At 42.8% G+C, this 27,290-nt stretch overlaps 1 protein-coding gene across 3 annotated transcripts in view; it reads right to left on the bottom strand.

The window, feature by feature from the left end:
• Positions 1-27,290, bottom strand: part of LOC142563751 (L-fucose kinase-like) — a 91,649-nt gene that overhangs the window by 29,351 nt on the left and 35,008 nt on the right. For all 3 annotated transcript variants that reach the window (XM_075674375.1, XM_075674358.1, XM_075674366.1), the window contains 6 exons: positions 16,616-16,723; positions 10,114-10,229; positions 8,508-8,585; positions 7,616-7,752; positions 2,406-2,563; positions 1,360-1,506 (listed from right to left, as the gene is read on the bottom strand). In XM_075674375.1, coding sequence (XP_075530490.1) covers positions 1,360-1,506; positions 2,406-2,563; positions 7,616-7,752; positions 8,508-8,585; positions 10,114-10,229; positions 16,616-16,723 — 744 coding nt within the window. The remainder of the gene's footprint in view (positions 1-1,359; positions 1,507-2,405; positions 2,564-7,615; positions 7,753-8,507; positions 8,586-10,113; positions 10,230-16,615; positions 16,724-27,290) is intronic.

Below are 27,290 nucleotides of genomic sequence, written 5' to 3'. Positions count from 1 at the left end.
TGTTGACTGAAACGTCGAGGGGTTGCAGCACTGGCGTCATGCCACCCAGAATCACAACCAAGTCACTATTGATGTTCCGAAGCTTTGTCTTTACCTCCGGGGTCAGAGGGCCGCGAAACGCGTCCCACAGAAGCATCGACCGCGTGCCTGCAGGTCCATCGAGCAATGACTCCAGAGTGAGCAAGCTTGTTTGGTGGCCTTGGCTATGCGCTCTTCCTAACAAAAAGGGGGTGCTTAGATTCGCATGCAAACTTCTTCAAAAATTTTTCGCGAAAATAGAGGGGGGGTGCTTAGAATTGCGAAAATATGGTAGTATGTTTTGGCAGCAGCGGCAGTTAGGAAACTAAGAAAAAGAAGACAGGATAGGGACTAACCTGTAAAGCACAAGATTTTGCATAAGACGGTGCTCGTTCTGTGCTGCCGCTGCTGCCAATGTAACAATGCCTGCCTTGCCTGCTTCTTGCTTTATGGTGCTGTTCCAGATGGGCGTTCCCTTCATTGGCGACAAAGTGATATTGGTTGAAGATACTGTTTCAGAGAAGCTGGCATTGTGTGCAAACACAGGCCACAATGAACAGATCGATGTTTGTATATTCTGTAAAGTAGAAGATTTTGCAAAAGACGATGCTTGTTTCGTGTTGCCACTGCGGCCAATGTGACAGTGCCTGGCTTGCTTGCTTTATGGCACTGTTCTGGATGGGTGTTCCCTTCATTGGCCACAAAGTAATCTTGGTTGAAGATAACATTTCAGAGAAGCTGGCGTTGAGCACAGGCAGGCCACACGATGAACAGGCTGATGTCCATATCTTCTGTAAAGTAGAAGATTTTGCAAAAGACGATGCTTGTTTCGTGTTGCCACTGCGGCCAATGTGACAGTGCCTGGCTTGCTTGCTTGCTTTATGGCGCTGCTCCGGATGGGCGTTCCCTTCATTGGTGATGATGCAATCTTGGTTGAAGATACTGTTTCAGAAAAGCTGGCATTGTGTGCAAGCAAAACTCTTACTTTGGCTAGTTGGTTCATGTTTGAATGTGTAAAGAGCAGGGCGCAAAGAACAGGACCGAAGAACACAAACGACAGGACCGGCGCCAGTCCTGTCACTTGTGTTCTTCTTCTGTCCTGTTCCTTGTGCTTTGCTCTTTACACATTGTGTGCAAATGCAGGCCACACAATGAATAGGCCGATGTCCGTATGTTCTGTAAAGCACAAGATTTAGCATAAGACAATGCTCATTCCATGCTGCCACCACTGCGAATTCTTCCCACATATGAGGCCCAAAGTGAGCCTGCTGAGTGCAGTAAGCTAAATGACTGCTTATGAAAGCTACCAGTCAACATTTGCACACTTTCTGCCAGGCTCACCTTTTCTGTGGTCAGTACAGCTTTTCGTATAAGCACCTGAAGAGCACCTTCATAATGCCTTGCTGCTCGCATCATGCGGTCTGGCCGGTCCATCCACTTGAGACGTTCATGCTTCAAAGCTAGGGCACCCTTCTGAACTTGTCCTTCCTGTGATACGAAATGGTACTTATATATATGCGTGTAGGTGTACTACACAGCAGTTAAAGAAATCCTTGCGATCATGACTCCAACTGCTGACTCTATACGCTTTGATTTCAGGTTTGAATCAAGCAGCAAATAGTATTTTTATTTTTATTTTTTTCAAGCAAAGCTTTCTTTGCCTCTTCACCCAACTTTGCGGGTGCTGACTGCTGGCTGCTACTGTCTTGCCAATTATAAAAAAACTTGAATCACTGAGTATGCTCCTAATTGACTATCTTGGCTACAGGGTATGTGCAATTGGGAATGTGGCACTGGGCGTGTGAACATTCTTGGTGTAAAAAAAAAAAAAAAAAAAAAAACCCTCCAGAATGGGAGTGTAACACTGGGTAGGTGCCCAAATAGACACAAGAGTCAAGAAGTGAAGAAGTTAGCTGCAGAAGCTGCGAAGCATGGGAAAAAAATAAGTGAATAAAATTGGACCGTAGCATGCATTCAGAGAGGAGCACTAAGCTACATAGAAGTGAAAAAGTGAATACACTTCAGTAAACCTCAACAAAAGCTTTGCTGATGATCATTCACACATTTCGGGATCCCCCAATATTTTTTCATTACCCCACCCACTCCCCCAAATACGTAGATCCTAAAGTCAGTAATTTTAGAAGTAACAAGATAACTTTACTCAGTCAACTGACTACTACAATTCTTGTAACTAATGCCCGCCTGGCTATGCAAACGAGCTGCAACAAGTCTTGTTTAGCTGACAGAATTTTTCCCTGAATCTAAACAAAAATTGCATACAAGCACTGCAGATTGTCGCACTCAGTGTTGTGCAATAGTCATGGCTAGTTAAGACAAGCAGCACAGCAAATTTGACCAATGAAAGCAAAATGTAGCTATACTCTCACCTCCAGCAACTGGAAAGCACACATCCAGGTCTTGTTGCCTCCAGGACCGCTTCTCAAGCCGCCAAAATTTCCAGCCATTGCACCCAAAAAGTCAGCAATGCATGAAAATGCTCTTGATGCTATGGCTAGATCCTTGCTAGCCTCTTGTCCTTCAGCAACTACACAAAAATAAGCACTGCCTCATCACTTCTACAATCTATCAAATTAGTGAGTGTTTCTTGCATGATATGGAACTTCATTTCTAAATTACAGTAGACTCCCTTTAAGACGAACTCTAAGACACCATGAAAATTTGTTTGTCTTATCAAACGTTCATCTTATCAGAAATAACTGACAACTTGACCAGGTGTATCCAAATATCATACTTCAAAACAGTAAATGAAGTAGGCTTACAATGGCAGAAAAATGACAAAAAGCATTTATCATATTTACTCGTATAATGAACGCACTTGCGTAATGAACACAGCCCTACATTTCCAATCAAGTGCTTTTTTTTTCTTTTTCTCGCATACTGATCACACCCTGAACTTGCTGCTGTGAAGTAGGAGACACACGGTACGATTTGGAGTCTGATATGGCATCCGGCAGGAGCGATTGTGTCCGAACCCATGACGGACGCGGAATCCTACTGTGTCTCCTACTTTTATTGCAATAGCAATTATATGGATGCTCCAGGCGCATTTTTGCCACCGTCGTGGTTGCCGTCGCCGCATGCCGCATGGTGTAGGTGTGAGTGAAAACACGAGAGGGAAGCCGATGATCATGGCTCAATCTCGCGCACTGTCTTTCACCGCGCAAGAGGCCCAGGTGGGGGAGGGGGGGCAGGGAGGGGCGGTGGCATTGTACTCTAGCAGCAACTACGTATTGCACAACTGCACTAAAGGGGCGCTGACGATTGCGGCTCAATCTCTTATGTACAAGGGAGGAAAGCGGGAAGGAAACATGCAGTCTTCCATTGCGCGCATGGCGCCAGGCGGTGGTGTGGCATTTTACTCTGGCAGCAACTGTGCATTGCACAGCCGTGGCACACCCTATCTTCAAAGCGATCTGCGTCGGGGGCTGAGGCGATGGCGGTTCATACCTTTCTGCGTGCTGCATTCTTGCTGCTCAGGTTGCGCTGAAGCGAATGTTTGCAAGTTTATACGACCGATAAAACTACTATCCTTACTTCGTGTAGCTGTCTACACATTTGCTATCACAATTGATGGTTTGCATTTCGGGCGAAACTGACTTTCTTAGAGGTGGCCGCGGGAAAAAAGAAATCGCTCGAAATTTTACCCTGTATAATGAATGCACCCCCCAACTTTGCGCATATTTTTCGGGAAAAAAAGTGCGTTCATTGTGCAAGTCAATACGGTATTTAGCTGAACTTAACAGAAAATTGTTTTCAAGTCATAGTCTTACTTGGTTTCATCCAGTCCATGATGGATGTTTGTCGCTGCTGTGCAAATCGGCGAGCAGCCACAAATGACATCATCTCACCTAATGACCTTAAAAATTCTTGTGTGCTTTCGTGCTGCTGGAAAAAGTTCACTAGGGAGTTCAAGCAAGCACATACCGCCTCACAAGTCATTGGTGCAGGCTCCGAGCTAGCAAAAATACAAATGAGCGCGCTGAGCACACGGAAAAACAACACCACCTAGAGAAAAGTCCAGGTGATGTTGAGCGAAATGGGAAACAAGAAACGAGGCGAAGCGTTGTGGAGGAGGAAGGTAGGTGGAGGCGCGCTGTGTTGACTTCCTCTAGCAGTTGCTACAGGTTTTGTTTGCGATATGGACGTACCGGGTTCGTCTCGTCATAGCATCGTCCTCATGTGCTGTATGCTGTATGTGTGAGTGAAAGCATGCGACAGTGAGCCGGCGATGGCGGCTCAATCTCGCGTGCACAAGGGAGGAAAGTGGGGAGGAAGCACGCCGCCTTCTGTTGCATGCATGGTACCAGGGGGGGGGGGAAGGAAGGGGGGCATTGTACGTCGGCTGCGCACGGTCGTGCGTTATTTGAAAGCAATCTTCTTAGGGGGCACCATCTAGGTGAGCTGATGGCTCTAGGCTTTGCGTACGTAGTGTTCTCACTGCTCAGTTTGTGTTGAAGCGATAGACAGCACGAATGCCACTTCGCTTGCTGCTGCTGCCGCAATTCCTCACCGCAGCATTTTGACAGAGACCGTCCGCAGTCATTGAGTTTGATGTGTCTATGCTTGCTAATTTCATTAGTAAGCAAATGTTTACAAGGGGGCGTTCCATTCCGGCGGCTGCTGCATATGGCACGGCCGTGCGAACCCTGTCTTGAATATGATATGAAATGTGGACAGTGTAGGTGTCTAGGCGCACCGAGGGCTGATAGCTTCGTATGCGCTACAGCACCCATATGCTTGCGTGTCACCCGCATTCACGAAATGAAACATCATTGTAACTTTTTTTGTTTCCTCCTCTTGTTTTCACCACTGTCCAAGGATGATGTGCACCACAGGCCTCCAGTAGAGTGCCTCGATGTGGGCCCCCACGTGTGGCGCATCAAGGCACCTTAGCCTCCAGGATCGGTAGTGGCGGCGATCACTCCGAATGTTCATCTTAACCGAAGAATATGTCTGAGACGGTTCATCTTAAGCGGATTTTTTTTTTTGCATTGAGTCTATGGAAAACCAAACATACATTCCCATGTTGTTCATTATATGCAAGAATTCGGCTTTAACCGAGTGTCTTAATGAACGTTCACTGTACACTGCCCAGAATATACACATACGCAGGAAAAAATGTATGCATTGTGCACTAACCATTGTTTATACTTTCACAAATGTTTTTTATACATATATATGCAACTACCAAATTTAAACAAAAAAATTCACAGTACTGCACTGCAAACAAACAAAAGAATGAGAACACCATGAAAATGGTGCCATGAAATATTATATGCAAGAACTCGGCTTAACTGAGCTTGTCTTAATGAGCATTGGCTGCACACTGCTTAGGACATACACATACACAGAAAAAAATGTAAGCATTGTGCACTAACCATTGTTTATACTTTCACAAACGCTTGTCATACATATACATGCAATTACCAAATTTAAACATAAAAAGAAAATCAATGCTGCACTGCAAACAAACAAAAGAATCAGAAGAGAATCAAAATAGTGCCACCAAATAAGCGAAAACAGAGCTAATGGATCAAAGCTAGTAAACCCCATTCTTTAGAAGTATGGTGCCAATCATCTGCCCTCTAGATTCCCTAATGGCGTAATCACACATGTGCAATGCCTGTTTCAAGATTTAAAAAGAAGAAGACATTATTACTCCTTTCTCTTTCCTTCTGAGCCACCACATGGAAAGTTTCTTTGTTTCCTATCAACCTCTGAACATAATAAGCTGTTTTGCACTAACTTCTTTCATGATATGCATGAGCACAAGATGATTTCATTATGAAGTGTAACTTCACCAGAAAACTAAGAACAAGCTTTGCAACAATTTCAGCCCAAACATGACACAAATGCTTTTAAAACACCTTGGCAGGTGTGTAGGAATATTTTTTTAAGTATTACATGTAGAGTTTTGAGTAGGGTGTAATGTTAGGGCGACCCTGAATGAGTACAGCACCCACACTGGTAATAAAATGTTAGTTTATGCTTAAGGATTTTGGCAGAATCATTTAGAATATTGCCAATGTCAATTTAACATGAAACCTGGCGACAATCCTTTGTTTTATTTTTTACATGCACTGCATTTCTGCAATGCCAGAGTTCTGCCATTATTACCATCAGCAGGCTATAAATGACTCAACAGTGACATAGGTAGTCATCGCCAGAGTTAGGCTTTAGCCCATCTCTATAACCTGGAGCCCAAGCAAGAATTTTATACCATCACTGAGTCAGAAGACGGTGTACTCTAGTAATTCCTAGATGATTACAGAAGTGAGAGCATGAATTTGTTCTTGAGGGCCCGACATTCAAAGCCTCGCTTAAAGCACTGCTTTGAGGCTTCCAAGTCATGACATTCAAAGCAAAAGAAAAAGAATTAACTTAATTCTACAGCAGGGGCCCTTTGGTGCTTCATCACAACACTGTGCCAAGTCAAACAATGCTAGTAAACACTTCTTTTTTTCTGCAAACTGCAGTTATCAGCTGGGAAATTAATAGATTGTGTTTTTTCGCCATGCTTTGGCAAAGCATCTGCATTGACTGCTGGAGACCTAAAATATTGTTACATGGTTAAATACAGTTACAGTTAAATACAGTTAAATACAGTTATTAGATACAGTTAAATACAGTTATTGTTACATGGTTAAATACAACCTTCGCATTTCGCGCGAAATGCGAAGGTTGTGGGTTCGGCTCCCACCTGCGGCAAGTTGTTTTTTCATCCACTTTAATTTCCACTAATTTATCGTTTCTTTATTTCATTTATTCAGCACAAGTAATTTCCCCTATGTTGTCCTTGGTGTCAGTGTTTGTTGGCTTCTCATGATATGGTCTTTTACTAGTAATTCTGCAACTTGCATATGTCTGCTATGAAGGCTCATAATTAGGGGAATCAAATAACCATTCAAGTCTGGGGCTTTTTTTTTTTCGGCACCACAGCAATACGATGGTCCTTTCCCTCACTCCGATTTCCTAAACAGACATTCTGACAATTGAGAAAAGTGCAGCCTCCACTTTATCTTGACATGGCTCTTTTTTTCATGGTGTCATGACACGCATGTCATCAAGGGGTGCAGTATCAGACTTTCAAAACTTTTCACTTTTTTTATTGGTCAACAGTAAAGAGCCTGATGCCCATGGCACCTTGCAACTAAGAATGAATGAATGAATGAATGAATGAATGAATGAATGAATGAATGAATGAATGAATGAATGAATGAATTTGTTTATTTATTTATTCTCCTGTCTTCATGCAGAAGAGAAGCAGATGCTAAAGACCGTATAGCCTAAAGGAGACTTCTCCTCCTACAACAATTTGGTATGCAGACCATATGCAGGACACACATCACACCAATTTGTACTGAAATGAGAGTGAGTGTCACAATACAGAGCACTTCAAAAATAAACTGAAACTCACGTCAACATGCAACTCATTTAACAAGCCTGGTGTCCACAGCACTGTCGAAAGGCTGCCTTTTGTACAGTGAATTTTACTGTGTGTCATGTCATGCATTACCAAATCATAACAGGCTAGTTTAAGTGCCAAAAGTTCTAAAGCAAATTCCATATGATTTACCTGAATCCAGCACAGCCATCAAGCTTGCCTCACGATCACAAGCGCAAGCTGCATACATAAAGGGGGTGATAAGCACATCTGACTTCTCCATCAGAGTCCTTTTAATGATTGAGCTCGTTACACGAAAAAAAGTGTCCCTGCAATAGAGGTCATCATGACAAAAATTAGTTTTGTGTTCACCAAGATGTACACATTTGCTCATTCTTGCGAGAATAGTAACAGAAATATTACATAGCTATGAAAACTATAAAAAGCTAATCAATTTTAGAACATTAATTTATGAAGGCCATCAAAACTTGTGATGAGGCTAAAGTTGAAAAATGAAAGCTTGCAATGCAGTGCACTAATGAGTGATTGAAAATTAGCCATTGCCTTGCCTTCTCACATAGTGCCCTCTACCAGACAAGTCAGGCCCATTTTAAACACACAAATAAAAAAGTGGGCAATGTCACTAGTGCTGCAGAGCAGTTATACTGAATAAAATATAAATTGTACATTTAGAAGCAGGTTTGTACACTGTACTGTATTACCCAAAGCCTGAAAGCCCCCGTATCCCCGAGTTATGTGGGTACCGCAACTGTACTAAATAAAGATGTGCTGTCGTGATAAATCTTAGGTACCTTCAAATCTTGCAACAGAGGAACAAAAATATTTGGCCCTTGATTTTGAAGAGGTCAGGAAAGCACATAATCAAGCTGGGGCGCTTGTGCTAGATATTGCATGAGAAAATTTTGACTCTGTTACAGATTCCAGCTTTGCCAAAGAACTCATCCAATTTTTTATTTGAACAAACATTAAGCACACTCCTGTTACAGTTACCTAATCCTACTCAGAATGATGAACAAGATAAACGAAAGTTCAGTTAAAACATCATATACAAGATGCAACATACCAAGATTTACAAAACTGGTCTTTGAGGCTCTGATGTGTCAACACATCCACTAGGGAAAGCCTGTTACAGTGTTTCCACCTATGAGGAAACAAAATAGAATATACTCACATAATTTGTATGTATGCCAACTTTCAGTAAGACATGACCAATGTAAGCAGAAAAGAATACTGTGCACAAAATGTGAATATTGTATACACTTAAGTGCAACACTTGTGTAAGAGACACACCCTCAGCTTAGCATCCCAAAATAACAATAAAGAAAGAATTGAAAAAAAAAATTAGAAGACACTGACGAGACAATTGAAGAGTGTCAGTGCAGCTTGTCTGCAATTGGATTCTAAGCACATAGTGTGCCATATCTACAGACACTACTATGAAAAGCTTTAAAGTCACAGGCACATCCAACGCCATGGATGGCATGGACAACAACTATATCCAAGAGTGTGCTCTGAACCAAACACGAGCAGCAACAAAAGCGACAGTGGTGACTGGTGTGCATGTGCACGATGTGCATGTGTGAAGAAACAAATGCCTCATGAAAACAATCGCGTTCACTCTTTTGGCACAAATGGATCACAGAGATTAAGCACAGACAAAATAAATGGAGCAAAATGACCCACCCATGTAAGGGTTGCACCTGCTCAAAGATCACAAAAAGGAAGTGTGGCCCTTACCTGAGCATATATGGTACAAACTGATCGATGACATGAGAAAACAGCATCTGACAGCTGCACAGTGTTTAAGGAGTTCCGATATTCTGATCCTGTCTTCTTCTTAACTTATGATCTCTACTTCTACCCACCTTTTCCCGATGCTACCACCTCCCTACTCTTTCTTTTTTTGCCTATTTAGTCTTCTACATTCTAATTTCAACATGGCAAGCTAATGATTAAACACTACTTTATTCATCACGACCACATACACCCCTTCTCTCTGCTCTGCTACCCTCTCTCCAGCTGCTCCGCCTTTGTCCTACCCCATGTGACTTGAGATACTCCTTAACCATGTCATTCCTTGCCTCTCTTCTGCTCTTGGTTCTGCCCAAGCTACCTCTCCCGTCAATAGTTTTGTGTTATCAACCACAAAAGCAGTCGAGTCACCTTTTACCACAAAAAAAAAAAAAAAAACCTACACCTAGTAGCAGGTGAAAAAACTATATCTAGTATCATGTGTCTGAGTTGCAGTGATGGCCACTAGCTATGTATTACAGAACAGACATTCAAACATGATCAAATCTGCAGCCTCTTCAACCACCATGACTGTGTTAGAAGAGTTTCTCAGTGATCTGTAGATATAATTTTGACATAAAAGTAGAATGGCCAAGCATAAATATTCTTTCAAACAAAGAACCAGAAGTGACATTTTCTGAGAAAGAAGCTGCCTTTTGCCTCACATCTTCCATTAAGATTAATTTTCTGACAAGCCTAAGAGGAACATCAATTTCCCATAGATTCAGTGCCTTTCCATTATGTTCCAACTTCTCATGGATGAATAGATTTACAAGGGTTCTTCGTATTTGTCTTAAAGTCTACTTGCGTTCACCACCAAAAAACTGGTCACAAATCAAATTGTAGAAAATAAAAAAAATAAGACAGGCCTGCCTTACTTATTCAAGCACTTTTGATCTTGAGTGGGGTTCAGAAGGCGAAGTGCATCTTGTAAGCTCTCTTCACTGCATGTGAACAGCTTTGCAGTCATCAGGCAATTCTGATGCCATCCCAGCTGCAAAAGTTTAACATACTGTTGAGAACTGAGCCTACTTAAAGCACAAACTTATGTCCGTCACTCATTAGTCAAGCAGCAAATGTATAGGGGGGTACCAACCCAAGGGTAACAGGTGAGTGTGTTGCTACAGCACTGTACCATGATGGATGCAGGTACCAGCCTATGGGTGCACAGAGCAGGCACTAAGAGTGTGGGGCAAGCTGCCTCAGGTGCATTGTCTGCTAGCACGCCATATGTTATATGGTTTCAGGGGCAAAGAAACTTGATTGTGCCTGCCAAGAGCAGCATGAATGATATGTTCCTGATCAATGATCACTAACTTTACAGACTGCACATGACCTTCTGGAGGACCGGAGCAGGTAAGCCAAGCAGTTATGACACACATGAGTCAATGTGCCTTCACATCAAGTCAGACAGTGCTGAACTTTATAGCAGAAGACTCAGTGGATGCAGCACCCACAATGCTCGTCTCACCAGTAATATGCGTACGCAGTGCTGCTGGTAGCAGCATTGTGTGGGACCTTTAGTTGCGTTCTCTTGCATGTAACATCACCTAGGGGACACCACTGCCACATCGCATGCATTATCACTATGTGAAGGCAGTTTGACGTGGCTGATCAGCATTTGCAGCTCGAGTTTTCGAAACTGTGTGAATTGGCAAGCTTGTACTAGAGTGTACTGAATATTATGGTACACTATAGGTCACATATGTGTGATCCATTAAGGTAGATAAAGCTGATGATGGCTGTTGCTCCTACCATGCAAAGGCAACTTTTCTATGCCATAAAATTAATTGCATCATAAAGCACACTCAAAGGCCACGTTGATGTGTTATACCACTTTATAACTTGGACTCCAAAATTTGTTATCAAATTCCTGTTTACAACTGCATCAGAACTCTAGCTAGGAGAGCTAAGCTTGCTTGGAGCATATTTGCTATGAATGAATCTGTGAATGCAATATCATTCCACAATATAACAGATTATTGGCAGCTATGACATGTCTATGACCTTAGCTAAATGCCTTATGAAAAGCAGTGTACAAAACAGACTAAGTTATGCTGTCACATACCTGCCAACCAGAAGATTTGGAAATTTGTAAAACTATTGCGGCAGTGGGGAGGGCCAGGCACTTTTCTTTTCTTTTTTTAAGGGCGATTTAGCTTTTGCGACAAGCTTACTCACGTTTTCACAACCACAAGTGAAATCCGTGTCTCGGAGAGTAAAGAGCGAAAAATCCACTGGGGCACAATTTATTTTTGCAATAATTTTGCTGTTGCTACTTTGCCTGTTTCAGAAACTTTTTCGTGAAGGTCTGCTCAAAGCAAGTACCCCTCTGGTGCCCCTTGACCGTCAGCTGACTTTCGAGTGTTTTCTCACAAACAGATGAGTGAAACTCCGAGTTTTGTTCACATTCTCGAACATTCAGTATTGCTTTGGGGAATGGAGAGATTACCCAGCACAACCAGTAAAATTCTGTGGAACCTGACCGTTCCATCGACACTTCGAACACTTCCTAATTGCGACCACTCCATGTCGCCCCTTGGCTCATTCAATATGTCAGCTGGAACCTGATATGCTTGCAAGTTGGCAAACTCGACTTCAAGTGCGTCGATTGCTTCTTCTTTTGATTCGCCACTCTAGTGGGGTAGGAGGATAGCAGGGAATGCCATAATAACATATGTATGTTGTTGAATGAAGCAGTTTCCAGAGCTTGTACTTGAGCAACTTCAGCCATCTTGAGATTGACGTCTTTTAGCGGGAATTTGTGGAGAATGTAATCACATGCTGCCTTAAGTACAGACGTACAGCAGAGAAGAACTGCTCTCTCTCAATGCAGCTCAGTGTCTCAACCACAGAGTAGGTTGTGCTGCCAATGACTATGTCTTCATCACCTTTCTGGTTCTCTGCAGCTCCATAGTCAACTTCCAGCAATGAATGACATGCCTTGACAACAGCTGGGTGCACAAATCTAGTCAGAAGATCTTCGAAAAGGCATTTCAAGAGGCCCCTCAGTACATTAATCTGAGAAGCCTGTGCCTGAAGAAAGCAGTTTGCCTTCTCAAAAACTGGTCTAACATTTTGGAGAAAAAGACAGCATGCCCTGCTTAGCTCCGATGACAAAAAAATAAAACAGGCGCTCCTCACGGGTCACGTGGCTGGCTTTCCCAGAATACTTGGCATGAAGTTTCAGTTTTTTTGCTTGAGGTCCAGAATGAGCTCCTTTCCTCTTTAGCGAGAGTTCATCGCCCTCGGTGCTTTTTTTTCCGAGGCCTACAGCAGTCTTGTGAAGAAGTGTAGCAGACTTTGGGGTAGGTGCAGGGTTCTTGGGGGTTTGGGAGGAAGTCTTCGGAATTTGGTATAGCTCCAAAAACAAGCTCTGCTAGTTGCAATGCTTCGTTTCAGATAAAAAAAAAAAAAGCTGAGTAGTGGTTTCCACTGGTTGAGCAGCCTCTTCAAACACTTTCCCAACGACAGCCAACATGTCAGCGAATGCTTCAACATCTTTTTGACCTCGGCGTCATGCCCATTTTTCGGAACTCTTTAATTCGATCTTTCAGTTTCGAGGTTTTCTCTAGGTAAAAAAAAATGTCAACCAAAGCCTCATCAGCCTTTGCAGGAAGACATGACGCTCCTTTTTTGGGCGGCCAAGCTGATGAGATGGCAGGGGCAACCAAACCCTATCAAACCTGGTTTAGCCTCTCTCACTACACTAGAAACACTTTTTTTCTCGCCGGTCATGACATTGGCATTGTCCGAACACATAGTCAACATGTTTCCAACAGGCTAATTCCGAGACTTCATCTCCTCCAGAACCAGATTTGCAATCTTGTGACCCGTTGCTTTTCCTTGGATTGTCTCGAGGCACAGAAGGCGGCTTTTGACTCTACTCGTTTCTTTAACATATATGTCGCAACATTAGGGTAAAGCTGCATATCCCTATTGTTACTGCCATCCACAGTGATCGAAAATACTTGATGTTTTAGGGCACCCAGCAAAGGAGTCTGCGTGTTGACGGCCATTTCCCGAACAATTGATGTCGTCTTTGTTCGTCCACAGGCGTAGCGTTTTGCTTCTTCGCACTTGGGGAACATCTTCCAGAAAAGTGGTCCGGCATGATCACTAACACTCAGCGGGATGTTGTGTTCAACTAGAAACACCGTGAAGAGGCATTCTGCATGAATCACAGCAAGGTCGTTGTCGCTGCGTACAAAACTTGCTAGGCTTGGCTGGCTGTCCGCGGCTCGCACATATCCCTGATGTTTTTTGAAGTGATGTGGACCTTGGATGTCAGACTTGCCGCCATGCATGATGTTCACATCACAGGCACACGTGGTGCAGAATCCGAACATTTCCGCTTTCTTCGATGGCACGAAGCACAGAAATTCTGCCATGTATGATTTCAAAAACACTTCGAAGTACTGTCCGGGCTTCAAGCCTGCCATTACACTGTGAAGCCGCTACAGGCCGGAGTCGCACTGCGTTCGAGGCGGCAGCTAGTCACATAAAAAGCGAGGCCAACACTGCAGTGAATGAAGCTGACTGAAGTCCAAAGCCGCGCGCCTGCGTGAACAAAGGCAACAGCATGACAACAGGTTTGCAGAGGCGCTAGAGGTGCTATCGGCACTATCTAGCTTTGGATATGGATTTGTGACCCCTCTAGTAGACGACAGTCGAATTCACCAATTCAGTCAGAACCTCAGCAGTCATGGAGGCATTACGGAATTAGGGTGTAGACGAGCCGTATGTAAAAATACTAAAAGATATCTATAGCGGCTCCACAGCCACTGTAGTCCTCCATACAGAAAGCAACAAAATCCCAATAAAGAAAGGCGCCAGGCAGGGAGATACGATCTCTCCAATTCACAGCGTGTTCACAGGAGGTATTCAGAGACCTGGATTGAGAAGAATTGGGGATAAGAGTTAATGGAGGATACCTTAGTAACCTGCGATTCGCTGATGATATTGCCTTGCTTAGTAACTCAGGGGACCAACTGCAATGCAAGCTCACTGACCTGGAGAGGCAAAGCAGAAGGGTGGGTCTGAAAATTAATCTGCAGAAAACTAAAGTAATGTTTAACAGTCTCGGAAGAGAACAGCAGTTTACGATAGGTAGCGAGGCACTGGAAGTGGTAAGGGAATACATCTACTTAGGACAGGTAATGACCGCAGATCCGGATCATGAGACTGAAATAATCAGAAGAATAAGAATGGGCTGGGGTGCATTTGGCAGGCATTCTCAGATCATGAACAGCAGGTTGCCGTTATCCCTCAAGAGAAAAGTGTATAACAGCTGTGTCTTACCAGTACTCACGTACAGGGCAGAAACCTGGAGGCTTACGAAAAGGGTTCTACTTAAATTGAGGACGACGCAACGAGTTATGGAAAGAAGAATGATAGGTGTAACGTTACGGGATAAGAGCAGATTGGGGCGAGGGAACAAACGCGAGTTAATGACATCTTAGTTGAAATCAAGAAAAAAAATGGGCATGGGCAGGACATGTAATGAGGAGGGAAGATAACCGATGGTCATTAAGGGTTACGGACTGGATTCCAAGGGAAGCGTAGCAGGGGGCGGTAGAAAGTTAGGTGGGCGGATGAGACTAAGAAGGTTGCAGGGACAACATAGCCACAATTAGTAGATGATCGGTGTAGTTGGAGAGGTATTGGAGAGGCCTTTGCCCTGCAGTGGGCGTAACCAGGCTGGTGATGATGATGATGATAGTAGACAGAAGTCACTACAACCTTGCAGCTGCTGATGATAATACCAAGCATATGTACTGCCCTCTTGTGGCGGTGCAAGGTACCAGTGTGTAGTTTTACTACATCTAACTTCTTTTTCCACAAATAAAATGTTTTCCGTAAAATTTCAAGCAAGATTCATAAAATCGCAAGACTGCTTGAAATTCGTACATTTTACAGAATAATTCGGAAGAGTTGGCAGGCATGCTGTCATCTACAGCAGTGCTGGCATAGCTGCACAGGAAAATTAAACTTAATTATTTCCACTAGCTATGAGCAACACATCATGAAGGACTGAGTTTGGCTGCTGTATATTAGCTGACTCAGCATTCGTGCCAGAAACAAAGAATACAAGCCACTAATCTGGCTCTTGACACTAACGTCTTTCTTTGCACCTGCCATTAGTAGTATGCACAGTCCATGGGTAAGATTTGTCGAATGGTGCAAATAAGTTCCCCCATGCTATTATATGAGGCGACTGACTACCTTGGCCACATAGAGATGCGCGTAACACATTGTCTTGAACATATCTTTCTCTAAGCAAATCATATGGACGTAAAACTTAAGCTATTAGGAAGTATAGTTAGCACCAATGCTACCTTAAAACCAGGCTTCTGTGAATATATTTTCAACTAATATAATATTTTTTTCTTTCACTGACAACAATAGTGCTTTGTGACTGGATTGAAATTTCCAAAAAGCCCACTGTAAACTGTTATATCATGTTAACACAAATTCACATTAATATCCTCAATAAAAGTGATTATGAGATTATTTTATGGATTGTAAAATGAATGCCTGAAGATTTCAAAACATGGTAATGCCCAATATAGCTACTGCTCGAGAACAGTTGCTTGTAAAATTTTTTAAACTGAGAATACTTTTATAATATAGTACCAAACAAGTTGAATAATGAGAAAAATATGTCTTATTGCATTTAACTACACAGCGACTTAGTCAACACATCATTTCGTGACTGAGGCGCAAGATTCTGTTTTGTTTTGAAAGTTGCGTAGGCTCTATTTTAACTCATTCGGCATGACGTTTTGTGACCCGAGTCACAGGACCAAGGTTGGGTTCCTTGGTCGCAACTGTAGTTTTATGGAAGGAAAATAATAAAAAAATACAACAATCTTTGCCTAATCATACTAACTTAGAAAATTAATAATTTAAAAAAAAATATATGTATATATATAAGGAGCAACCTCAAAGCACCAACTACCCCACAAAGTCTGCATGAATGTAGCAAAATCTGCTAGTAGGTGAAACAAATGATCTGAGGTGCAATAATGAACCCTGTTAACTAACCACAATAATTTTGTTTATTTATTTTACCCTCAGGGCCAAACGGAATTACAGAGGGGAGCGGTTACAGCCAGTAAGAAGAGGAACACTCAAAAAAAAAAGCAGTAAAAAGAATTGTATACAGTAAAATGGCTCCATTATGCAGTGTTAACTATTACATTATTTTTTTATTTACATTACTTGGTGTCCATTTTCTGTCATTTTATGATTACTGGAAAACTAATTAAGAGGTCATTTGTAGAAACCTACTATGATTTTCAACTTTGCGTCACTGTTGCACTCTTGTTTGAGGTTGAGCTTTTGCTTATATAGTTATAAGGAAATGCTTAACCCAACCTTAGGTATTGTGATTGGCCATAAGTCATCTTCTGTAACTGAAGCAAAAGACAAGAATTCCTTGAGTGCACTTTGGCCCACTTGACCGTCTTCGTTAGTGTAAGGCACCTGAAAAAGAGCAAATAAGAATTTCACCACATGATTAAAGAAGAATCTTGGTAAATGGAAATCGCTTAAACGGAACAACAGCCTTATGGATGGTTGGTTGGTTTTGCATTAAGGCAAAGTTAAAAAAAAAAGTTTGTTATACGGAACCAGATTTTTTCTAACTCCGAGTAAACAGAACTAAAAGTATTACCGAAAATGAAGCTCAACAGCCAATCCCAGTGGCATAGCAACATGAATCACTGTTTGCACATTTCCTTTTCAGGTTTTCTTGCTATTTTTCTATATTATCACCAAGGCAGTAAATACCATGTAATGAACATGACTGTTATGAGGAATCAGCTTATATCCAAGCAACTGCAGTCAGTGGACTTCCATAATGAGGTAAAAGTGTTTAAAAATTTTGTTCTGAAATGCAAAGAAATAATGCAAATTTGCTTTTCCAGTGCAAAAAGTTAGCAATGTTTCACTCCGTGAACGCGGGTGACGTGCAACTATATAGGTGCTATAGTGCGCATGATGCTATCAGCCCTCTGTCTGCTTTGACGCCTACACTGTCTGCATCGCAGATCGTATTCAAGACAATGTTCGCATGGCCGTGCCATATGCAGCAGCAGCCAGAGTAGAACACCCCGTTGTAAACATTCACTTAAATATTCGCTTACTACCTAAATTACCTAGCATGGTGTCAGCGTGCACAGGCAAACATGAACACTTCACACTCGATGACTGCGGACACTCGCGGTCAAAACGCTGGCATGAGGAATCGTGGCAGCAGCAGCGAGTGAACTGACCTTCATGCTGTCTATCGCTTCAATGCAAACTGAGTGGTGAGAACACAGTGCATGCAAAGCTGGGAGCCGTTGGCCCACCTAGACTGAGCCCCCTTTATCGCTGTCAAGATAAAGCCTGCGTGACCGAAGTACAACACCCTCCCCCAGTTCCATGATGTCATGCGCACGATGGAATACGATGCGCTTCCTCCCCTTGCGCACGCAAGATTGAGCTGCCACCATCGGCTCACTGTCGCACGCTCACTCACACACACAGCGTACAGTGCAGGAGGACGATGTTACCACGAAATGAACCCAGTATGTATGCATCGCAGAGAAAACCTGTAGCACTGCCAGAGGAGATTAATGCAGCGTGCATACGCCTACCTTCCTCCTCCACGATGCTTCGCCTTGTTTCCCCATCCCCCCTTTGCTCAATGTTACCTACACATTCCTCTAGGTGGCGGTACTTAGCTGGTGGCGGTACTTAGCTGGTGGCAGTACGTGCTGAGCACGCTCCTTCATACTTTCCCCGGCGTGCGATTCTCTTCACCTCCAGGTGCCTTCCTCATCTGTTCACTTCACTGCCTCAGACAGACACAGGCCGATTTGAAGAGCTGGCCAGTTACACTTGCGCACAATAATGTAATTTCTAGGTTGTTTTCAGCAGGAAAGTGCCCATCTAAATGGACTCTGCTGCAGAACTGTCACTTCAGCATTGAGGTCTCGGTGCTTGACAAAGTGTGTAATTAGATTGAGATAAACATTTTTTTTTTTCCTCCACTTGTTATCTCAGCTGTAAGCTAATGCAAGAAGACTAGCTGAAAGGGCTCGAATGATGGCTACATTTGCTTACTGTTTGCTTTGGAGAATAGCTTTAACTGTGATGGAGTTTTGTTTCCATAATGCCTAAAGTGGCTCATCCATAGATTATGTCTATGGGTACAGCGCGAGAAAGACAAGAGGGACAGGAGTAGATGAACGTAGCACTGACTTTCAACAAATGTTTTGTCTTTCTTTAGTACTGAGATAAAGGTAAGTGAAGAGGCATAGTGCAGTAATATTTGCAAGCAATCCCTTTGCACCAGTAGTTCTATGTTGCAAGTAACAGTGGTACCAATTACCCACAGTGCTTTGGGGTCCTATCAAGACTACACTAGAGTCTCCTGTGTTTGACCTCAGTGGATTTTGTAGCACAAGCATCAAGAATGGAATATTCTAAGACTTTTCTCGGCGAGAATCAAATCTTATTTTGAATGAAACTAACACAAATAATGTTTGGAGAGACAAAGATTTCCTGTTACATAGAAAACATGAAACGTGTGGTGTAGACAAAAGACATGTTTTTGCCGCAATTGAACACTCACAAAAGGAAGACACATAAAGACAACACAGGCGGCACTTCCAACTGATTTATTTTGGGCTGTGACCCAAGAATATATATATATACATACACGCATGCGCTGGCTGTTCACAGATCTACGTTACCCAGCGGTCAAACAATCTAGTTTCTGATTTATAGAGCATGATAGATGTATCACTTATGCAATTTGTTCCTTTCTTTTTTATGTAGTAGGCTTCCATCAGCTCACATGCTGTTTGAAATCTACTTCTGCCAGGAATCCTAATCTCAGAAAACCGTGGTTTGCACATGCAGGCCTTGCAGTGCGCAGGCAAATGTGCCACGCCATCTTTCATTAGATTTAGTTTGTGTTCCCTGGCTCGTCCATTTATACAGCGTCCAGTCTGTCCTATATAGGACTTGCCGCACTCAAGGGGAATTTCGTACACCACGCCTGTAGCACATCTCCCGTAGGACGTGCTATGCTTCTTGCCACAGCCTTGCGAACCGGTCTCCTCGCGTGTGGTTTTCGAACAGAGTCGACCCAGTTTGACGGGGGCAGAAAAGGCAATGGGTACACCATACCGGCCTGCCACCTTCTTGAGGTTATGGGAGACCTTATGAACATAAGGAATCATTGCAGGTCTTACGGTGCTGGCTCTTTCTTCCTCCCTTGTGGCGCTGGTACCTTTAACTTTCTGTAAAAGGCTTTCGGTGACTGAAAGTGTAGTGCAGGGTTGCTACTTGCATGATTTTTGGCCAGCACAGTTGGCTTTTTGCAAACATTACCAGTACCCAGCTCAGCCTTTAACAGGCATTTATCATGCCAGTCCTCCCTGAATGAGCAATTGAATAATGACGTAGAATTCATTGGGTACACACAGTGAATTAGAAAGTAATATAAACTTTCCGTGTCCTGAAATACTATAATTTTGATAAACAAGCAACAGTGACTTTTTAATAAAAAAAACTTTACAGTACTGCCACAGAATTGCTACTATCTTTGAGTATGTGACTATGCTACCACTGCCTACGTTCTTCACAATAGCAGACAATATGCTGGGCCAGTCTAACAAAATGCTGTTTTTGTTTTCTGGGTGAATTATTACTGTGTAACACAATAGCTTCCACTAAATGTACAAAGGAAAGGTCAATGTTACTTCAAAGCATACACTCTTTAAAAAGTTTACACACTTTGGGTGGTATCTTGTACCACAACAATAATTGTCCTCTATCTTGCCCGCATTTCTTTTCTTTAACGCTAGAGCCGGTACTTCCAAGTCACAAACGGCTTCCGCATTATCAGAGTGACACAGCATTCTTGACAGGAAAGTAGCAAGCAACAAGTTTTCAAGAAAGGAACTGCAAGCACGGCATATGACGACTACTGTTGTGGGACGAGATAAGTCCCAAAGGGTGTAAACTTTTTTAGAGTGTAGCACCTTAGTTTGGCCAGATAATGTGTCATTTCTATTCCCCATCAATGCACATGTAGCCCAAATGCTTGGTACTCATAATAGCTGATAGCACTTACCATTTCAGTACTACGTGATTTGTTATGACAATGCATACCTGTGCACAATCAATTGACGGTTTGGTTTCCTCAGCCTCTCTAGATGCTAAAATTGGTGCTTCTAGATACATAAGAGGCTGATAATCCTGGACATATATCAGCAGCATGCATGAAGTCAGAGCCATAGATGCACAAAGGTGTGCCTGCCAAGTTGTGCTTTGGTTTACAATTGACTTCTGTTAACTCAGTCCTGCCAGGACCGATAAAATTGATGTAATTATCTGGCAGGCCCAATTAAACAAGAGGCAGAAAAAAAAATGTCAGACCACACAGCTTATTCATATGGCAGTATTGACCCGATTCTTACATGCCTCCAAATCGAACACGGACATACTTTTTATAGGTTCAAAGTAGAAAACTAACATAAAAATGACATTGGAGCTCCTAAACAATGTACTCATGCAACGCAAGACTTGCACTGTTGCCGTCGTGTGATGGCAATAGCGATGACGCTGTCTAGGCTGACTGACAGTAGGCTGTTGCAAATGAATTTTTGGTTCTGTATTCGACTGCAGTATGCAGGAAACTTACAATTTTGTTGTAATTAAAAAGGTGCCTGTTAGAATCGGATAAATACTGTAATAGGGCTGTGCAAATAGTGGATTTCGAGTCCGAATCAAATTTGAAGTGAATAGTAATTTTGGCAGAATATGTTCAAATCAAATATCAAATAGTTGCCGTTAAAAAATCTTGGCTGCAAAGTGGTATACAAGATAATTAGATATATGCAATTATTAACCCCATAAAGACCAGCATATCCTTTTTGATACGCTGAATTTGATGCCTCAAAAATTTGATTTAGTGCTGCAAAGCCAATGTACAGTCCATACTTGCCTTTGTGATATCCTGGAGGGAGTGTTCAGTAGTGAATAATTCAGTAAATGAATTCCTAACTAAGTAATTATTATACTAATTAATGTTTAAACATTTAGAATTTTGCTGTTTTCTTCATACTAATATACTCTCTGTGACTAGAAATATGTGTGAGCGAGTTCTTAATTCATTGATGTGGAAGGGTGTTCGAGCTTTGTGTGATTAAGTGGACTAGAATAAAAGCAGGAACAGCGCAACACAGGACAAGCGAGTAAGGAGCACAGGACAGAGCGCTCTGTCCTGTGCTCTTTACTCGCTCGTCCTGCGTTGCGCTGTTCCTGTTTTAATTCTAAGATAAACCAACCAGCCCCATTGAACACACTGCTTAAGTGGACTAATTTGTGAGAATGAGACCACAATTAATTCAAGTAAGAATTATTCATTGGAATACTTATGTATAATGTATGAGCATGACCAATTTATTCGAACACCGGGCTTCGTTTTTAGAGGGATGTTTGCGAAATATCTCCAAAATAGATTTTTCACACTGTCGTTCAAGTCCATCTTGCTGGCCAGCCGAGTTTCCGCTATTTTGACAATGTTGACATCATCCACTCATCGCTTTCTTTTATATATTTTAGTTTAAATGTTTTGAAACAATGTTTATGAGTTTTCTCTAATAAAGGTTAATAAGAAATTAAGACGTTTATGAGAAATTTTTAAAGGTATTTATTTTTATTTGAAACTTGTTTTTCTAGCTTAGTGTCTGGACGCGGCAATGGTGACAAAAGAGTGCAGGCAACAAGGGTGCCAAGATTGGCAATAATGATGCCAGCATATCTGGAGCTCGTTGCTCGGTTTCTTTCGCCCATTGTTTAACAAAGTTGATGAAATGACTTTATGATGATGAAAGTTAATGAAATGATGAATTAATATAATTGCAAGCTCCCACCATAATGTTTATACAGTTTCACCGAACGTGCGAGTCTATTTTTATTTTAAAAATCATGCCTTATTGACTACAGTGAATGTCCAATTTTTCAGACTCCCAGGGGGCCGCGAAAACGTGCAAAAAAATCCGACAGTTCGAAGAAACGAATTCATGCCTTTTACTGCCCCCAAGGGCTCAAATCACCACAGGCACGTCCGAAATGAGTCTGAACTACGGCTGGTACACTTATTGGGCGTATCGGTGCTCTTACTGTGACAGGAGACTGTGGGTGCATGCGTGTATAATTAAGGAGAAGGTATCACAGCCACCATCTTGCATGTAGTTCAGAGTCTCCCACCAGGCGATGCCACTCACCCATGTTATGAAAAAGGGAAAAAAATCTCCTCTTAGCCGTCGCAGCATGCTCCGGTCTATCCCTGTTGCAATGCTGGGACAGGTGATCTCTTTTCAGTGAAGGGCGGTCGCTACAGTCTGCCTCCCTTCCCGCGTGCGCGGGGCGTTGCCTTCTCCCCTTTCGAAGAACTTATGTTTCCTATGGTCCCACAAGCCGGCCGAATGGTTTTGGGCACTCGTTGGTGTGTCGAAGCATGCGTTCACAGCCGTTGCCAACGTTTGTCATCAGTACGTGAAGTGCTTGGGCACCAGAAAACAGATAAGCTAAATAGACGAGATTTTCTGTTTGTACGACCCATAGACGAAGCGCAAAAGGCAGCCCTCCAGGACATGTAGTAACATGATGAAATCACGACTGTGAAATCTTTAGTAATCAAAATACGAGCTGGTTGTAACAATGCTAGAAAATGAAGCAGGCCACTGACCACTGACCAATGAACTGGCCACTGACCAGTTCTGGTAAGCGCTCGTCCTTGTGTTTCTTCTATTCTTCGTCCCTGTTTGCGCACAAAAAGTTTTAAGATGAATCTGTTCCAACTAGGCTGACTCACAGTTACACTTTAGTTCATTTCTAGTTCTTCCAGCCCTCTTTCTACTTGTCCGAACTATAGCTTAAACAACCCAGCAATTCTGGTAAGCGCTCGTCCTTGTGTTTCTTCTATTATTCGTCCCTGTTTGTTTGCGCACAAAAGGTTTTAAGAAAAACAAACGTGTTGACTGCCTTTTTCACGCTGTCCGTGCGTTTTGTTTTCTTTTTCTGCTAAATTCAGAGACTTTTGAGTGCACATGCCGCTGTTGCGCATGCAATCCAGGAAAAGCTTCGCAAGAAGAAATGATGGAAAACTCTGCTTGACCGGCTGCCACGCATTGAAACAAGCAAACGGCACTCACTGCAGTGATTTTCAAGGATACGATGATGACTCAAAAAAGAAGGTGGACCATGTGGGGGTGCGACCATTATGCAAGTGTGATAATTACGCAGGTAAATACGATATATCTTTCAATGAGAAGACCACCTACTGGATATTACGTGTTTGAAAATTTCATTGGGCGTCGGAACTTGTGACATTTGGTTTGTTGCGCGCAGCTGGTTGATGCTACAGGTCAGGCAGCCATCGCACTTTTCACTGGGGGAAATAAGTCTCGCTAAGTGTTTGCTGCTAATCCTATCGTTCAATAGGTGTCGCGTCGAATAAGGCAAACAGTACTCTGTCAAACACGCTGCACCTCACCACGTGGGGAAAGCAAATTTGCAGATAGAAGGAGGTGAGGGCAAGTTCTGTGTGAACTTCAAAAACGCTTCCACAGCACCTGCGAACAAATGTGAGCACCCAGGAAATTTTTGGAATCTTACTTTATCTGCAATTCTCCTTGGCACAATAGCCTAAACTGCTGGCTAGCTGGCATACACTTATGATGCCCCATGCACAGCGCTTTTTTTTTTCTTTCATTCTTTTTACTCCCAGCAGCCACAATTGAGTGAGCTCTTGTTGGACTATATTGATGGCATGGTTGCAGACATGTGTACTTGAAGGAATGTGCAATGACTAGACTGAGCGAAACACTAAAATTTGGAGAAAGAATCTATTTGCATTTTGCCCACTTTGAAATGTTTGGTGGTGTCACTTTTGACGAATGTTAGAACTGACGTCAAACAGCTTGATATGTTTTTTGCACAGATGGTACTGCCAGCAAAATATGCCTGTGAGATTTATTATTTATTGGAAATCTTTTGTTTCAAGTACTGCTTAGTAAAACTCGTGAGTGCTAGTAATTACAGGACCAACGTTATATGGCTCTACTAATGTGTAGCGCTCTTTGTGAGTTAGCATGTACACGAAAAAGAATGTCAATTTGCACGGACCTGGCGAGCAGAAAAATTGGCTAAATTCACTGCTCCCTTGTAGATTTCTTAATCAACATTTCAATAATCAATCAGAGCATTTTCTCTTCCCAGAATCACAGAGAAGGGCTTCCTGCTTGATTATTGAAAATTTCAGTTTCAGCTTGAATAGTTTTGCATATTCATCGGTAATGTGTGACCAAGTATAGTCATAAATTGCCAATTTGAAGTAATAATAACTCATGAACAGTTCATTAGAGCACAAAACAACTTCACATGGATAAGTGCACTGTAGCCTAGAAAACCACTAAATATTGTTGTTCTGTGTTGGAAAGGAAAAAAGATAGTAATTCATAAACTTTTATTGTTTTCCCGTTTTTATCTGCACCTATATAAATTTGTAATTGCTTTACATGCAATATCTCTTCATAGAAACCTTGTATAACGTTTCATCTAAAGGTACAGCAAACTTCATTTCGTTATGTTGAACAATTTTGCCAGAAACGCAGTACAAAGGAGGCTAGTACAGCAAAAACGCTGTTTTTGGATCACACTGTCTTGATTGCCATCAGGTAAGCTTCAGGCTAGGTGATAATACTAGTGTTGAATTCCAATGGCGGAGTCGGAGCAAGTTTTTCTGCTCATTTCGGAGCAAGTTTCTTCCAATGACAGAGTGAGGGCGGGAGTAAGGTGTTCCAATGAGAGAGTCGAAGTGGATTCAGAGCGGGAGTCACTCCGTGGAACAGAAAAAGATGCTCCACCAAAATCGGCGGAGTGGACCGGAACTCTGCGTGACGTGTTTCCTTTACCACGTTTGTCTGCTGGGAGGCGCCACCGGTCACGACTCGCGAGGAAGCAAAAGCTGCTGCACGCTTGGCGAGATATCCATTCCGCACTTTTAAAAAAACTACAGGTGAACGGCGCTGGAGAGACAAATGACCAGTGCGGCAGTGCTGGGAGCAAACAGCGGAAGGAAATGACAACACGCAAGGCATCCTGGGTAACTCGGAGATAGAAGTTCCGCTTCCGCCTTGCTCCGGCGGCGCAGGTTGTGTTCCACGCCAGAGTCGAGTGCTTGCTCGCGGAGTCCGTCGGCTGCTCCGACTCCACCATTGGTATTCAACATAGGTGAAGTAGGAAAGTGCAGAAAGTAAGCTTTATAATGCAATGTAATTCACATCTGTCCAATGAGCGCAAAAAGCACAGTGCGTCCGCAAACAATGACTAAAATGCGGAGAGCGCGCCGCCGGAGTGGGACCGCCACCTTAAGGAATACATACTGTGTCCCATGACAACTGCCTCTTCCCCCTCTTGGTATACTTCACCGCAATACTGCGTGCATGCTTCACCGCGTAACACTGCTGTATTGAGGCGAAGTTAACGTTTTGGAATCGGCATCATGCAACGCGTCGTGCTGTCGGAGAACTTCGAAGCCATTGGCGAGGATTATAAAGGCGGAGTCGATGCCATTGCTAACAGCGGCGAATTATTTTAATGAAAACACGGCACCAAAAAGCAGGAAGCTTGATAACGAACGTAGATGTAGCTAGGCCTAGCGTTGCCGCGGTGGTGGCTACGGCTGTCAGCGGATCTGCGTACGAGAGCGCCTGTTCGAGGCGACGAGATAATCAAAATTGCGGCGGCGGTGGCTTCGATCAATGCCGTTTCGGACCTGCGGTCATGGCAAAAAGTCCGCAAAATCGGACGGCGACGGGTTAATACGTTCGAAATTTCAGACGTTCTTATACATTGACTCTATGTACCCGGTACTATGGCGTCGCCGCGAAAGCGTCCGAATTATCGGGCGTCCGGAAAATGGGTATTTGACTATTAGACAGTAAACAAACTCGCGACCGTGAGTTTTCCAATACTTCGAAAAGCACGAATATTACAGCTTCTCTCGAAGCGAATAGTGTAATATTCAAAACTACTATTCGAAAATCTGAATATTCGCACAACACTATACTGTAATAATTCAATGTGAGCTACCGTTCTTGCTTGAAAAGCTTCCTAGCATGGGTCGGAAATGGGCATTTTTGACAATAGATGAGATGTGTTCGATGCATTCACTGTCTCCTAATGTCGCCAAGACAGACACTGTAGCTATTTTGGTCAGGTGTGTTCGTGTCGACCAGTTAAGTTCGAAATATTTGGTGAGGCCCAATTTCAGGATTGAAATAATAAACGTTTTGGCACACAACAATGTATGGATTCCAGTCGTGACCTTCAGTTTGGATAGAACTAACTGAAAAATTAAATTAACCAGAGCCAAATTAACGAAAGTCTAGTGCATCGGCTTACTGGTACATGAATTTAGGATTCAGATAGGGAAAAGGCAAGTTTTCTTGCACTAAAGCACTTTTGTGTTTTGATGAAAGCACAGTCAGATGAGAAATTTTGCAAATGCCTTATGTGCTTTGAACAAAATTTGATTATTGTCAAACATCATTTTTGAATTGAATTGCTGTACTTCCTACAGTATATTGGGAACATATGCTCATACAGGCCCGCCATCACCCCCCCCCCCCCCCCCTAAAAAAAACATTTTTGGTTTGTTATCATGACTGTTGGCATGGTCCATTACAGTTACGCACACATGTGAGCTCTGACTAGTTGCCTCCTTCCCTTAATTCATTAACCCTTTGACAGCCATTCCCAGTGTTGCACAACCCCTGCCACTCTCAAGTATACTCGTTTTATGTGTTCAACGCACTCCTTGCCTCTCTAGAAACAACTCGTGCAAAAAGTGACATTGCATACCAGTTGTGCCATCTATGGAGAGGTGATCAGTACACACAAAAACCTTGTAAGTTAAATTTCTGACTGCAAGTGCAGCAAATCTCTGAGTGCTCTGTCAAACTACATGGCAGGTTCATCCTTA

Source organism: Dermacentor variabilis, chromosome 1 (genome assembly GCF_050947875.1).
Source record: "Dermacentor variabilis isolate Ectoservices chromosome 1, ASM5094787v1, whole genome shotgun sequence".
NCBI lineage: Eukaryota > Metazoa > Arthropoda > Arachnida > Ixodida > Ixodidae > Dermacentor > Dermacentor variabilis.
Note: the sequence above shows the minus strand (reverse complement) of the source record. Positions and strands in the feature narration are given on the sequence as shown.